The 12,833-nt window shown below is 34.3% G+C and overlaps 2 protein-coding genes and 1 pseudogene across 6 annotated transcripts; all 3 read right to left on the bottom strand.

Moving 5' to 3' along the window:
• Window positions 1-1,419: 1,419 nt before the first annotated feature.
• On the bottom strand, window positions 1,420-2,898 carry LOC105044329 (uncharacterized; annotated as a pseudogene).
• A 1,548-nt stretch (window positions 2,899-4,446) lies between these two features.
• Window positions 4,447-5,142, bottom strand: LOC140856974 (putative cyclin-B3-1). Its single transcript, XM_073255174.1, has 3 exons — window positions 5,092-5,142; window positions 4,657-4,835; window positions 4,447-4,573 (listed from the first exon to the last, which is right to left on the bottom strand). The coding sequence occupies exons 1-3, from the start codon at window positions 5,140-5,142 to the stop codon at window positions 4,447-4,449; spliced, it is 357 nt and encodes a 118-aa protein (XP_073111275.1).
• Window positions 4,699-12,800, bottom strand: LOC105044290 (uncharacterized). Of its 5 annotated transcripts, none has more exons than XM_073255263.1 (19): window positions 12,665-12,800; window positions 12,497-12,560; window positions 11,926-11,983; window positions 11,750-11,798; window positions 11,551-11,644; window positions 11,319-11,354; window positions 10,608-10,665; window positions 9,500-9,557; window positions 9,333-9,414; window positions 9,117-9,149; window positions 8,970-9,024; window positions 8,763-8,811; window positions 8,575-8,668; window positions 7,736-7,787; window positions 5,835-5,924; window positions 5,589-5,749; window positions 5,410-5,470; window positions 5,092-5,232; window positions 4,699-4,835 (listed from the first exon to the last, which is right to left on the bottom strand). In XM_073255263.1, the coding sequence occupies exons 2-18, from the start codon at window positions 12,514-12,516 to the stop codon at window positions 5,215-5,217; spliced, it is 1,068 nt and encodes a 355-aa protein (XP_073111364.1). In that variant the 5' UTR covers window positions 12,517-12,560; window positions 12,665-12,800; the 3' UTR covers window positions 4,699-4,835; window positions 5,092-5,214. The 5 variants fall into 5 exon arrangements, with proteins under 5 accessions (XP_073111364.1, XP_073111365.1, XP_073111361.1 ...); XM_073255264.1 differs by having other exon boundaries at window positions 12,683-12,800; XM_073255260.1 differs by having other exon boundaries at window positions 12,497-12,800.
• Window positions 12,801-12,833: the final 33 nt, after the last annotated feature.

Here is a 12,833-nt window from a genome sequence, read left to right as displayed (position 1 = left end):
AGCAAGATATCTTAGTTCAATTCAAAAATCCGAACTCTGACTTGAATTACACTCTACAATCTTTAATACTCATAAGAAAAAGTAAAGAATCGAATTCAAGAGAGAAATACAAATTATTAAAGATCTCATCATAACATGTATATCATACTCTGACAAAATCAATTTCTTATTCAAATCATCAAAATTTCTTAGTTCCACTTACAAAAATAACTTTTGACTTAAAATTTAGTGGAACTTAAAAGATCAAGAAATTATATCCAAATATGATATTTTGAATAACCAAAGATTTCATCAAGATGTATATCTCATATTCTTAAAATAAATTTCAAATATATTTTTCATCAAAAATTGAGTTTCATATATGACCTCCTATAGGTTCAATGCTCAAATATTTCTCTCTCATATGATGAAATTTCTTCTTAGACCATATCCTAACTTCTTTCTGATAAATTTAAAATTTGTAATACTCAGATAATTAACATCAAAATCAAAAAAAATTATCATAATCTCCATCTATATAAGTTTAGCATTCCAAAATCATCGAGTATACTCAACATAACATATCCATACCTCCCACTTCCTTCCAGGGTCAACTCTTCTTATATTCAGGCCACCCTACTAATTAAAATCCAAGATATAACTCGTCAATTCTATTATAGATATCATATGCTACTTATACATAAATTTCATCTTAATATCTATTGATTCGAAATCTAAACATTGAATCTTCTCTTTTATATCTATCATGTTCCTCATGATCATAACCTAAGTTCAGATATCACTAAAATTACAATTCTGAATAATTATAACCTTAAACTCAAATACCACTTCAATCATATTTTCTAGTGATCATAATCTAAACTCTAATATCATTCTATCATACCTTTAATGATCATAATCTTAAACTCTGATATTATCAATCATACTCTATTGATTATACTCTCAAAGTTTTGATATCACTTATATGACAATCCCTAGTGACCTTAAACCTGAGCTCTAGTACTGTTCTATAATATTCTCTGATATCACTCTGTCACATCCTATTGATCATGCATAAAGTTTTAATATTACTTCATAATCCCTAGTGACTTAAACTTAAGCTCTAATATCATTTTATCAAATCCTAATCACTTATATCATAATCCCCAATGATCATAACCTAAACTTTATTATTACTCTGTAATATTTAAATCACTTATATTATAATCCTTAATGATCATAACCTGAGCTCTAATACCACTTTGTCACATCCTATTGATCTTACATAAAGTTTTAATATCTCTTCATAATCTCTGATGATCTTAAACCTAAGTTCTGATACCACTTTGTCATATCCTAATCACTTATATTATAGTTCCCAGCTCTGGTACCATTTTGTCACGTATCCGATCCGGATGTTAAATTCGAGGCATGATAATATAAACAAACTATAATAATCAATAATTTATGATTCCGTATACATGCATATTTAACCAGAGTGAGCTACACAAACATGCTCATTCAGCTCTGCCTCAAGCAAGTAAGGATTATTGTACTCTCTAGCATCCCCGTTACGTCTGCTAGTGCTATATATGTACATACACCTTTATGCTCCAAAAAAATCTATTATTTCCTATCGGAAGGTACGTCAAATGAGATGTGATCCTCTAGTACACTAATATGATCAAGTAAAATCTATCGTATATATCACGTACAAAGTAACTCGATACTACGAACAAGAAAGTAAACCGTCTTGTGCAGGCATGTACCGTTCTTGATCCAACGTTTCCCTCACTGCATTGTAAAACTCTACCCATGACGACGAGTATACATCCACAGGACCCCACAAAAATGTTGGATTAGGACTTGCAGGGCATGCTGCCACCAAGTCCAACGCAGAGGCAGCTGGTTTGTGCTGCTGTGGGAAATTGAATGCAAGATTATCGACTTTGTGCTCGTAAATTTTCCCATTTCTGTCCAATTTATAACTCGAAGTACCTTGAAAATGGCCCATGGCCTCCCATGGAACTCGAGGGACACCCCTCAAGTTCCACCGAATTAATATCACATTTTCTGAGGGTTGCCAAAATCCTATAAACACCGAATGAAATCTCGCGAAACAAAATTTTACCATGAAATCTTAATGCCCAGAAGATCAATTTGTATTTCTCAATACCAGTGAATGTATTCAAAGGGTCCAAAAATGTTATATCGTCCCCGAAACTCAGAAAGGCCACCAAATTTCAGTAGAAATCCTAGAGTTTCTCAGAAAACAAGGCATACCCAATAATTCTACTAACCAAACAATTCAACAACAAGTATAAGTGCCACTAATTCTGCTAACCAATATAAAAGAAACAGAACACCATAGCTCTATTTTCTAGGCAGATTCAACCAAAATTTAATCCTAAAGTTTTCTGGGCAAACAAACAGTAAAATAAATTGCAGCCAGTAAAGATAATTCAAGACTGTACATGAATAAATCCCAGAAAAATTACCATACTGATTTTTTTCCGGGAAAATTTCAAAATTTTTCGGGAAGCAAACAGAAATATCTGATAGACTTAGAGATACCCTGTAGATGTCATAATTGAGGTCTTTGGTGAACAACAAAGGCAAATCCTCTCGGAGGGTCCGCACAGCAAGGCCAAGGTTAACATAAAAATCATCTCTGTGGTGCTGTTTGTTATCCTGCGCACCCTTCTGGATAGGTCGGGATTGGAGGCTGGCTGTGGCTAGAGATTGAGGAGAATTGAAGGGTGTTGATTGGTTGTTTAGGTTGTTATTGTTAAAAGAAGAAAAAATGGGTTTTTCTTTTGGGGTTTTAGATGATGTTGATGATGATCGTTGGAGAGAGAGGAGAGAGGTTTGGTAGGAGAAAAGCCATGGCCTCTCCTTCTTATTTGCTATTTTTGCTTGTTAAATATTGGTTGCACAATTAAAAAGAACTCAGCTTTTCATGTAGATTGTTTTGTTTGTATAAGAGAGAAAGAGAGAGGGTTTTGTGTATGAGCTTTGATTGTTTGAGTGTGTGTAATTGAAACAACATCTGTTTTTGATTTTTGAGTGGTCTTAAACAAACTGTAATAAAATATGGACATGGAAGTGTGTATGCTTTGCTCAAACTTTTTGCCCTTTTGATAGGTTCTTTTTTGTCGCTTGTGAGAGGTGTATGGTTCTTTTTTGCCATTTTCATCCCCCAACATGTTGATACAATTTATACATGTGGCTCAGTTTTGTAGAACTTTCTTGCTATGACTTGTATGCACTGTGGGGCATTTTCTTTTCTTTTTTTTTTCCCTAAAAATTTGTATATTTTAGTGATGGCACATACTCAAGTAATAATACTGTTCCAATTAAAGAGAGCATATCCTTTCTATTTTAATCTGTATATTCTTTAAAATAGAATATAGAATCTACAATCATTCAAAAAAGAATCAACCAAAGGAAGCACAACCAAAGTAAAAGTGATGTTATCCATGACAATTGATCCATCTTAAGAATTTCTAGTCAAATTCATCACGTATTGCATTTTTTAAGTTCAATAAATATGAATACACCAAAAGTTTTCCTACATTTTAGATTTTGAATATATAACATTTAACAATTGATTATGGAACTATGGTATCATAATCTATCCATGTGACATTTAACAAGGATTGATTTATCATTAAAATTGTAACAAGGGTTGACACATCATTTGAAATGAGAATTTTAGTAAAAATTTGAGAGAGAGAGCAATTTCTTTTCCAGTTTTGAAAATTATAATCAAACACTCCGCTTGGCATATCATTTATCAGATTAGCCCACATTGTTGAAGTAGATACCTTTAAAACAAGGTGTATCATTGGGGGCGAAGGCATTGGATAACGTTTGCCATACAGTTGAGAGTGGTGACAACATACAAGAAGTTAAAACTTTGAAAACAAAACATGTCGCATTGTTCTAAAGAATATTCTTTCATTTAAGAACATTGGGATCACACTCCTTATAGCATATCCCATCCCAAAAATCAGTAGGGTGCAAAAATGATTCATGATTTTTGTGTTTTTTGGTGAGAAACAACCAGAAAAATAGAAGAGATCAACTAGTGGAGTGTTACTAACAAGCAATGATATACATTGAATTAATACAAAGTTTTAGTAATAAATGCTATGAGTTCATAGCACCTTCATGCAACATACACAAATCTAAAATCACTTTGTGGAGACTTGCTTGTACAAATAACAATCAGATAACACCAGTAGAAGCAGAAAACAAGCATTTTTTTCTTACCCTACTTCGTGGAGAATCCCCTCTATATATTCTAAAATCACCAGGGGTCGACACCGAAAAGGTTGCATCCTAACATGATCTTCACTTGCTCACTTTGCTTTTTTAGTATAACAAGCAACTTATATACAACGAAATATAAATTCACACAAACCCATTCAGCGGAAATATAAACACAACTTGTATAAAACCCATTCACACAACTAATGGTTTTATAGCTGCAACACCACTCAGATCAGATCTCATGTACTTCTCATAGGTGACCTTCAACTGTCCTGATCTTGCAGATTTTTGGAATCTTAAAATCATCTCCGCACAGTCCCTGCAATGATCAAATGGATTTCATTAAAAATCAACACTGGTAAAGACTACAACTTATAGGAAATGAGTTATTAAAAGACAGACCTAAATTGGGACACATCATAGCGTGCGTGCTTGAGTAGCAGCGGGGTCCAAGCTGGAGTCATTTGCAAAGTACAACGAGCAACATAGAGAGCTGATGCACATAATTGTGAAGGCTTGAGCTTCAAAGCTTCGCATTCAACTAAGCACAGCTCGATGAGGTAAAATGCCAGATGTTCAAGCTAGCAGCAAAAACCAAAAGGCAGCAGAAACAAAAAATCAGCAAGACTCAAATTATTGTCCAGGTCTATGCAGACAGCCTAATTAGTTAAAATGGATAAGCTCATGTTATACCTAAAACTAATTATAATATTGAACCTTTGTAAGATGCTACGATCAGGGATTTCAAAGTCAGTTCATATATCTAATTGACAGTCAGAGAACTTCTGTAATTCCATTATCTAAGATCATGAAGTTGTTAAATATTAACCATGATACCTTTTGATAATGCTTTTTATCCAATTGGGCAGCCTTGAGAAACCTTAGCATGAAGACGTATGGAGTAGGTGCATTCAGACAAACTTCAACTTTCTAAGCATAAGCTTTTCCCGAGAAGCAAATTCAGCATGTAAGATTTGACTGCAAACAAGGCAGGCCAGCATTAGAAGTTAGAAAATTTTATCTTATTACCCTGACTATAGATGGTCTGCCAAAAAGCCACAAAACCATTTATTTATAACCATAGTATAATGATCATGCAATTATGAGGAACAAAGTAATTCATGAAATGGGTGGGGGCAATATGTGTATGCATACCATGTCAAGCACTTGGTTTCTTGTGTATGACTCAGCTGATACACTAATTAAATCTTTAACCGGAAATAAGTGCAGCACAAAAGAAATCAAATCAGCTGTATTTTGGCAAGAACTAACTTCCATTTCTTCTTCAAAGATCATTTTGGACGATACACAAATTTGACTGATTAATTATTACCCTTGGGTGCCAAAAGTCCTCATACTTCGATGCCAACAAGAGGGAAGTAAGACCAACCAACTGCATCTCATTTTTCTCAATATTGACCTGTGAGAGATATTGGTCCAACAACGTGACCATGAGGTAAAGTGTTTCTTGCATTAAATCAAATTTGAAGTGTACCTGTTGCCGGAATGAAGAATTAGCTCGACACAGAAGACAAAAGACAGCATGAACAGAAAAAAATTAGACAGAAAAAGAAGTTTACTTCGATTAGCCAGTTGATCAATATGCCCCGCATATGAGGTGTAATGGATGTCTGAATCGACATGTAATCTGCCAGACATGGATGCTGTGCCTGCATTCACGAGCCTCTTTAGCAACAAAACATGAAGGTGATACATGTAGGCAGTACGGTTAGCTGAACAGATTATTTTTTACTTATATTTTAGAAATACCAGGGTCTACTAATTCTAAATGTAATGAATATACATATATATTTTTAAACCACATTAATAGGCAATCATATGTCAACTTCAGTTGATATGTAATATATGTATAAAGTACAAAAATATTCAAACCTGTTGTCCTAATTACAAAGACATAATGAAAAATCAACTCAGCAACCCAGTAGTACTGATAAATTTCATCAACATATTCAGCTACTTCCAGTGGATTGCAGCCATCATCGATGTCTGGTAGCTTTTCTTGCTTCATGGCCTCACCAAGTTCTTCTAGCATCTATAAAATGATGCCAATTGTCATGAAAAGTTAACAACAAGCAAGAGGAACAACCACAATGGAGCAAGCTTCAACCTTTGATTTGCCATCAATAAAGAAGTGTAGGACCTCCTACGGTTTGATTTTTTCTTGGAAGTGGAATCTGTATTTGAGTTTGAATGCCATCAGATATAGGCTGTGCTTGGGTGGCTTCATCTGAAGCCTCTAATGCAGTTCTCTCCAGATGAAAAGATGAAGCAACTTCTTTCTTCTTGGATGAGATTGAAACCACAGATCTTGACTTAATCAGAGCTGATGAACATTTGGATTTCGAAGCCCTTCGGGTATTGGAAACTCTGAGTGTGGTCTTCACAATTGGCTAGATCACCGGTGAGATGGAATAATGAGATTATTTTATGAAAACTAGAATCACCTAAGAAATCTACATGTCCTATTCTAATTGCATTTCAAGATGATATATATCAAGAAGAAAATCAGGACTGTTCAGTAGGCTGCTATATCATGGATAGTAGTTAATATCATAGCTGACTCCAAGTCTGAAATACACTGAGTAGCCTGCAGAAAACATTGCAGGGACAATGAAACCATGCACTACAATAGACTTTAACGTCATTAAAGCTCATCTAATTGATATGCTGCTCAATGTTTCCTTGATCGTGCTCATGGCTGCAGATGAGAGATTGGCATGGCCATGAGGGACTTGGCTAAGAACCAAAATGTTAAAGATAGAAAAAGAACATAATCTGAACAGCTAACAGCTTATAGAAACAGAGCCAATTGATTACCAAAGTCAAGTAAGACAACCCGTATGAAAGGTTTACATTGTGTAAAAATGTGACTGTGAAAAAAAAAAAAAGGAAAAAGATAATGTATGTTGAATGAAAATGAGGTCATATGAAAGGGATTTCTCTTTCCTTTTTTTTTTTATTCTTAAGTTGGAGAGAATTAAAATTGCAGAACCGAAATAAAATAAATTGCTTAAGAGACAGGATGCGAAAATTCTATAAAATCTAAAAATCAACCCAAAACTTCTAAAACAAGTACCATCATTATTAATTTCATTCTGAAAACATCAGTGACTGAAGATAAGAAGAAAAGTATATACAAATTTCAAAATTTAAAGAACGTCCTGAAAAAAATTCCCTCGTCTTTGAAAGAAATTACCGCTCACTTAGTTCTATGTAGTAGTACATACTGTAAATTGTACAGTACTGCATGCATTTGCACGGCATCACATGTGCAACTGGGTGCCAGCAAATCATAAAATAAGTAATCGAGACAAGCTTACATTCATATAACAAAGCAATATGATGCACTGATATTTAATAACAACAACAGATGTTGTTGTCCTACTGTGATACAGCAGACAAGCTAGATGAAGATATTTAAAAGAGAAAGTGAACAATCTGTATGAAAAGAATGGCATACCTTTACAGATTTTCTTGACAAAACACATGCATCCGCACTAGCTGTAGGGCCCCTAGAACATGCAAAACGATTTATACAAAGAATTAATATAGCAACAGAGAAATCTCATTTTTCAATTTAAATAAAGCTATGTACCAGTCCAAACATCGAAAAAGCTAATATTCCCATCAGTCTCTATGCACAAAAACATCAATATCTCAACACTGCTCTTTAAATGAACGTGGTACATGACATCGTATACCACCTCAGTATGCAACTTTTAAAAGATCTAAACCAGAAATCAAATTTTACGATATTGTCATGCAGTTGTAAATGAATTGCAGACAGGGCAAAGATATCAAAGACAAGATGGGATTAGATGGACCAAATGTACATCTAAAGTGTCCAGGACATAACAAACCCATGTTTTAACTAGTTAAAAAATAAATTGCTCGCACAATTGTGATAATACAGTCGACTTCGAACATAAACTATAGCTAGAAACAATGTCAAATATCTGTCCCCTAATTTTGAAAAGATTTAGATAAGCACAAACAAAAAATCTCTCCAAGAATGCCTGTGTTTCTGCCTTTCTTATATCACAAAGGAATCTGAAGAACTTTGCATTTCATGTCTTCATATGAAAAGGTGAAGCTAAACAAGTACAAGGATATAAAATTTGTAATTTTACTGCTTTTGATTGTATTGACTCAAGTGTCCAAATATGGACATGGTAGGTATTACTTTCTGATACTAATACCATCTGATTTTATACCTAACCAGAGCATACCACAGACAGTTTTCCATGTAGTCAGTATTAATAGCAAATTTATGCAAACTTGCAAGCCTTAACTACTCACATTATCATGAACCCATCACTTGCTCGGTTCCTCCGAAGATGGCTTCTACCATTGTTCACCCGTGGTGCAACATTCTTGCCAAATTTAGCCTTAACTGACAACAGTATGATACAGCATCATTTTTCATTAGCTCAGTGTGAACCACTAAATCATGAAAAAATTACATATGTAAACAACTGTGATCTTACCTGGAGCATTGCTCATTTCTTTGGCTTCTCCTGAGTTTTGAGCACATCCCTACCCGCAGAAGGGAAAAAAAAAAGTTGCTTTTAGAGGGGCAATAGACAGGAATTTATATCTGAAGAAAGGTTTTCCATAAAAAAGTAGCAGTAAACTGGGATGTGTATCCCGTTGTATTTTTAAGAAAAATTCAAATGACAAAATTGGCATTGTACCTTTGAGTCATTTGCATCCCCTTGATTTACCCTCTTTAACACAGGCAAAGACTTCCTTCATGCATGAAAAAGATAACAAAATTTTGTATCAACACGAAAAGTAAAGCTAAAAACTAACTTAGACTTATCGCTATATATTCCACAAACCTCGTTGGTATAAGTGAACTCCTGGCAGTTCTCCTGGCAAATAAAAGAAATCAAACATTTAGACACTTATTTAAACTTGCAATTTCTACAGTAAACATGATCCATATTAGTTAATTAACTAACTAACATCTGTCATTAGCTAACTTGTTCTGATCCTAAATGAGAACCTGAAATTATTCAAGAATGTGAGTGAAGTAGCACAAAATTCATGCATACCTGATGTTAACAAAAGATTCTTGGCTTGAAATTCTGGCCTGTGACCTTTGATAACAAGAAGAGGCCTTTGTATCTTTAATACCTGATGTTTCTATAATCAGTAAATATGCATGGAAAGCTCAATCAGGAAGAACATGAAAAGAAATTTCCACAGGATAGCAGCTCACCTCTCTCTGATGTGTGCATGTCACCGGCACCCTGACAAAGATTTACTTTTGCTGTTCCCTGTTAAAATGTCAAGCATAAAGGAAATTAGAGCTGCACAATTCAAATTATGATGAGAAGGAAAAGATTGTATCAATTGCCCCTAGTGAAAAACAAAAATATTGGACATTCTACTGTCAAACTTGTCAAGGGGAAATACACAGAAGAAAATAAATGAGAAGGATTACTTCAGTTGTGCGCTCCACATGCATAAAACCTAAAATTCTGATCCCAGATAAAACAAATTGCAGATAAGAACTCAAACTGTCACCACATTCAGGATTGAAAATTCCAAACAAAATCATACTTGAGAACTTGCACATGAATTATATTCTATGAATGACAACTTGAACAACACCGGTTTCTTTGTAACGTATGGAGGTTATTCTAAGCCATACCAAAATAGAACTTGCATATGGATTCACTTCTTTAAAGACATAACAAATAAAGATCATCTGATATAAATGTATGTTCACTGTATTGCCTTGGCAATTGCATGATTTATTTGTGTCAGGAATCAGGAATCACTTTCCTTTTATTTTGTTTAATACCATCACAATCCATTCATTGTGGTAGACTAACCTTGACTAAAAAGAACAAAGTTCTATAGGTTAGAGCCCTTTCCTGGGAATGTTAAAAGCAAATTCATTGGGATTTCCATGTCAATTATATTATCTTCTATGCAAAGGAATTTAAAAATAGTTTAAAGGTCAATTTTATCTCTTAACATGCATATCTCAAGTTATGATCCTCATTCAAGAGGTATACACCAAAACACAGAATAGAGGCTTACAACTGCATCTCCATAAGCTATGCTTTCTACCCCAACACTTTTAAGAGGTAAAAAAAAATAATATTCAACATTTTGATACATAACTGTGCCAGCCAAAATTGCAGAATGAGACACTACTAGAACTATCCTTTCTGTTCACGCTTTCCATCAATTTCCATTTGGAATAAAAAATTAGAACAAGTTACTGATTAGTAAAGATCCTGAGTTTTGAGATGGACGGTAACAAGTTTTACAAAAGGAAAAGAAAAAGAAATCAAATTAATATCCAAATGGCATACCATGAATGATTTTCTTGATGCAGCATTAACAGTCCTAGCACCTGGACCCAGTGAAGGCCTACAAAACACATTACAAATTAAGAACTACAGGAATATTTGCTATCTTCAGACTGATATAAAGCAATACAGACAATACCAAAACAATCCTATACTGGTTCATATGTAATAGGAATCTTGGCCTAGAAAAAAAGCATCAACCTGATTTGCTTATGTGAAACTCACTTTCGAAAGAATACTCAAAAGAGGAAAAGATGAGTAAAAGGAAACAACTTTTTTTTTTTTTTAAACATTTTCTATACTTCTCAAAATCCTTCTACACCACCATCAATTAAAACAAAGTGTAACCCTATTCTGAAACCAGAATATAAAAAATGGAATATAGTCAGCATCTTGCACTAACAAAAGGGAAAGGGCCATGAAAGCACAGAACACGAGCAATTATAGTAACAGGATACATATATAGAGCAACAATAAGTATCAACAGAAATTTCTTAAGTACTTATCATTTCCCATACTTGGAGATCTCAATAAATGAATGAAATCTTACAAAACAGAAAATTTTCTAACTGTTTCAGATAATAATAATTTTCATAAGAACACTCATCAACAAATTTGTCAAACATAGAGTCCAAGTATCTAAATAGAATGAATATGCCAGATGTAACAGGAAACATGATGGTGGTGACAATAACAGAAATCCGATGAGTATACCTTTGCAAAAACATACTTCTGTCAGCTTTAGCCTTCCTGCATTATAATACAACATTTAAGATTTAGAACAACTATCTCCAGGGTCAGTAATATAAGGAGCCTACCATATTATGCAATTTGTCTATCAAATCAGAGAATGTAAGAAATTGTAGAATCCTCTACCACACAAGAAAAATCCTCTACCACCCAAGAAAAAAGTCAAGTAAGCCACATCATTAAGAAAGAGACTGACATTGGTTTGGAACCATCATGCTTTGCATTTTTGTAAATGTTGACTGCGACATTAGTGACATCAGCCAATGCTTTCCTTCTAACATTTGGATTCGCTGTAAACAGTAAATCTGTCAGTATAACAGTAAGAAGAATTCTCAAACTGCAACATCTCTTTCCAGTTTCTCTGGCAAAAAACAATCATTTCTCTCAAGCATTACCTGATCCATTATGATTGCCTTTGCTCTTTTCCATATTTTTCAAACTCCCCTTCACATGAAGCCACAGATAAGAGTAAGTACAGTAAAAGCATAATAAAAATAACGAAGTACACATTTACCCCACAAAAAGGCCTAGACTGACAAGTAACTTGGAAATGAATGGAATATGTAACAACCTTAAAATCACTTGCACTAGTCAAAGTAGCTGCTTTGCCAATTGTTACCAAGTTACTCCTGGAAAATAAACAAAACTGGTAAGAAACTGTAAACACATACCAAATAAAAGTCTTTGCCCTTCTTGCTGCAAAGAATTCAAGGAAAATTGCCAGTATATTAAGTTGTTTTGGTTCCTCTAAAGTAGCTTCAACTAATTTCCACTACTATATATTTGAGAAAAGCCACCTGAATTCTCTTCGTTTTATCCCCCTTATCAATAAATGTTCAAATATTTAACCTAATTCAGATTATCAATTAATTTTAGCAACCAAAAGATAACAGAAAAGATACTAAACACCACATTTCCCATTAAAAAGCAAACTCCAATTTAGGGTTCCCTTTTTCTCATATTTACTACCTAAACCAAAAGAAAACATCATTTGTTCATTCCAATTCAGGAGAACTAAAAGATAGTCCAAGGAGACAAATCTCAGGCAGGCATAAGGTTTGCTCTCACATATAGACTGCAGGACTAAAATGAAAAAGAAATAAAAGAAGAAATAGTCGTAGAAACAGAAACGGCACACTTACATGCCACTGTCATCGACCATAGGGTTTTCATTTTGCAAAGGAAGCTTCAGGTCTCTCGCACCAACTGTTACCGAAAGAGGAAAAAACACGACGCTGATATACAATTTATATAATACAAACCACAAGATATCTTTCCTATGCATCTACATCTACATATCTATACCATACATGAAATCTATACTATACATGAAAGGGGAGTCCAGAGCTCTCCCAGCGCGCCACGTGTCGAGCTCTGAACTCCCCACGATGTTTTTTTTCCCTCTGCAACGCTTTTTTTTTTTTCTTTTTTCCCTCTTCAAGCCCTTTCCGAGCCCTCTGGAACCCTCGTTGACGCGCA

Source organism: Elaeis guineensis, chromosome 4 (genome assembly GCF_000442705.2).
Source record: "Elaeis guineensis isolate ETL-2024a chromosome 4, EG11, whole genome shotgun sequence".
In the NCBI taxonomy this organism is placed as follows: domain Eukaryota; kingdom Viridiplantae; phylum Streptophyta; class Magnoliopsida; order Arecales; family Arecaceae; genus Elaeis; species Elaeis guineensis.
The sequence above is the reverse complement of the archived record's forward strand: the minus strand, read 5'-3'. Positions and strand labels throughout refer to the sequence as shown.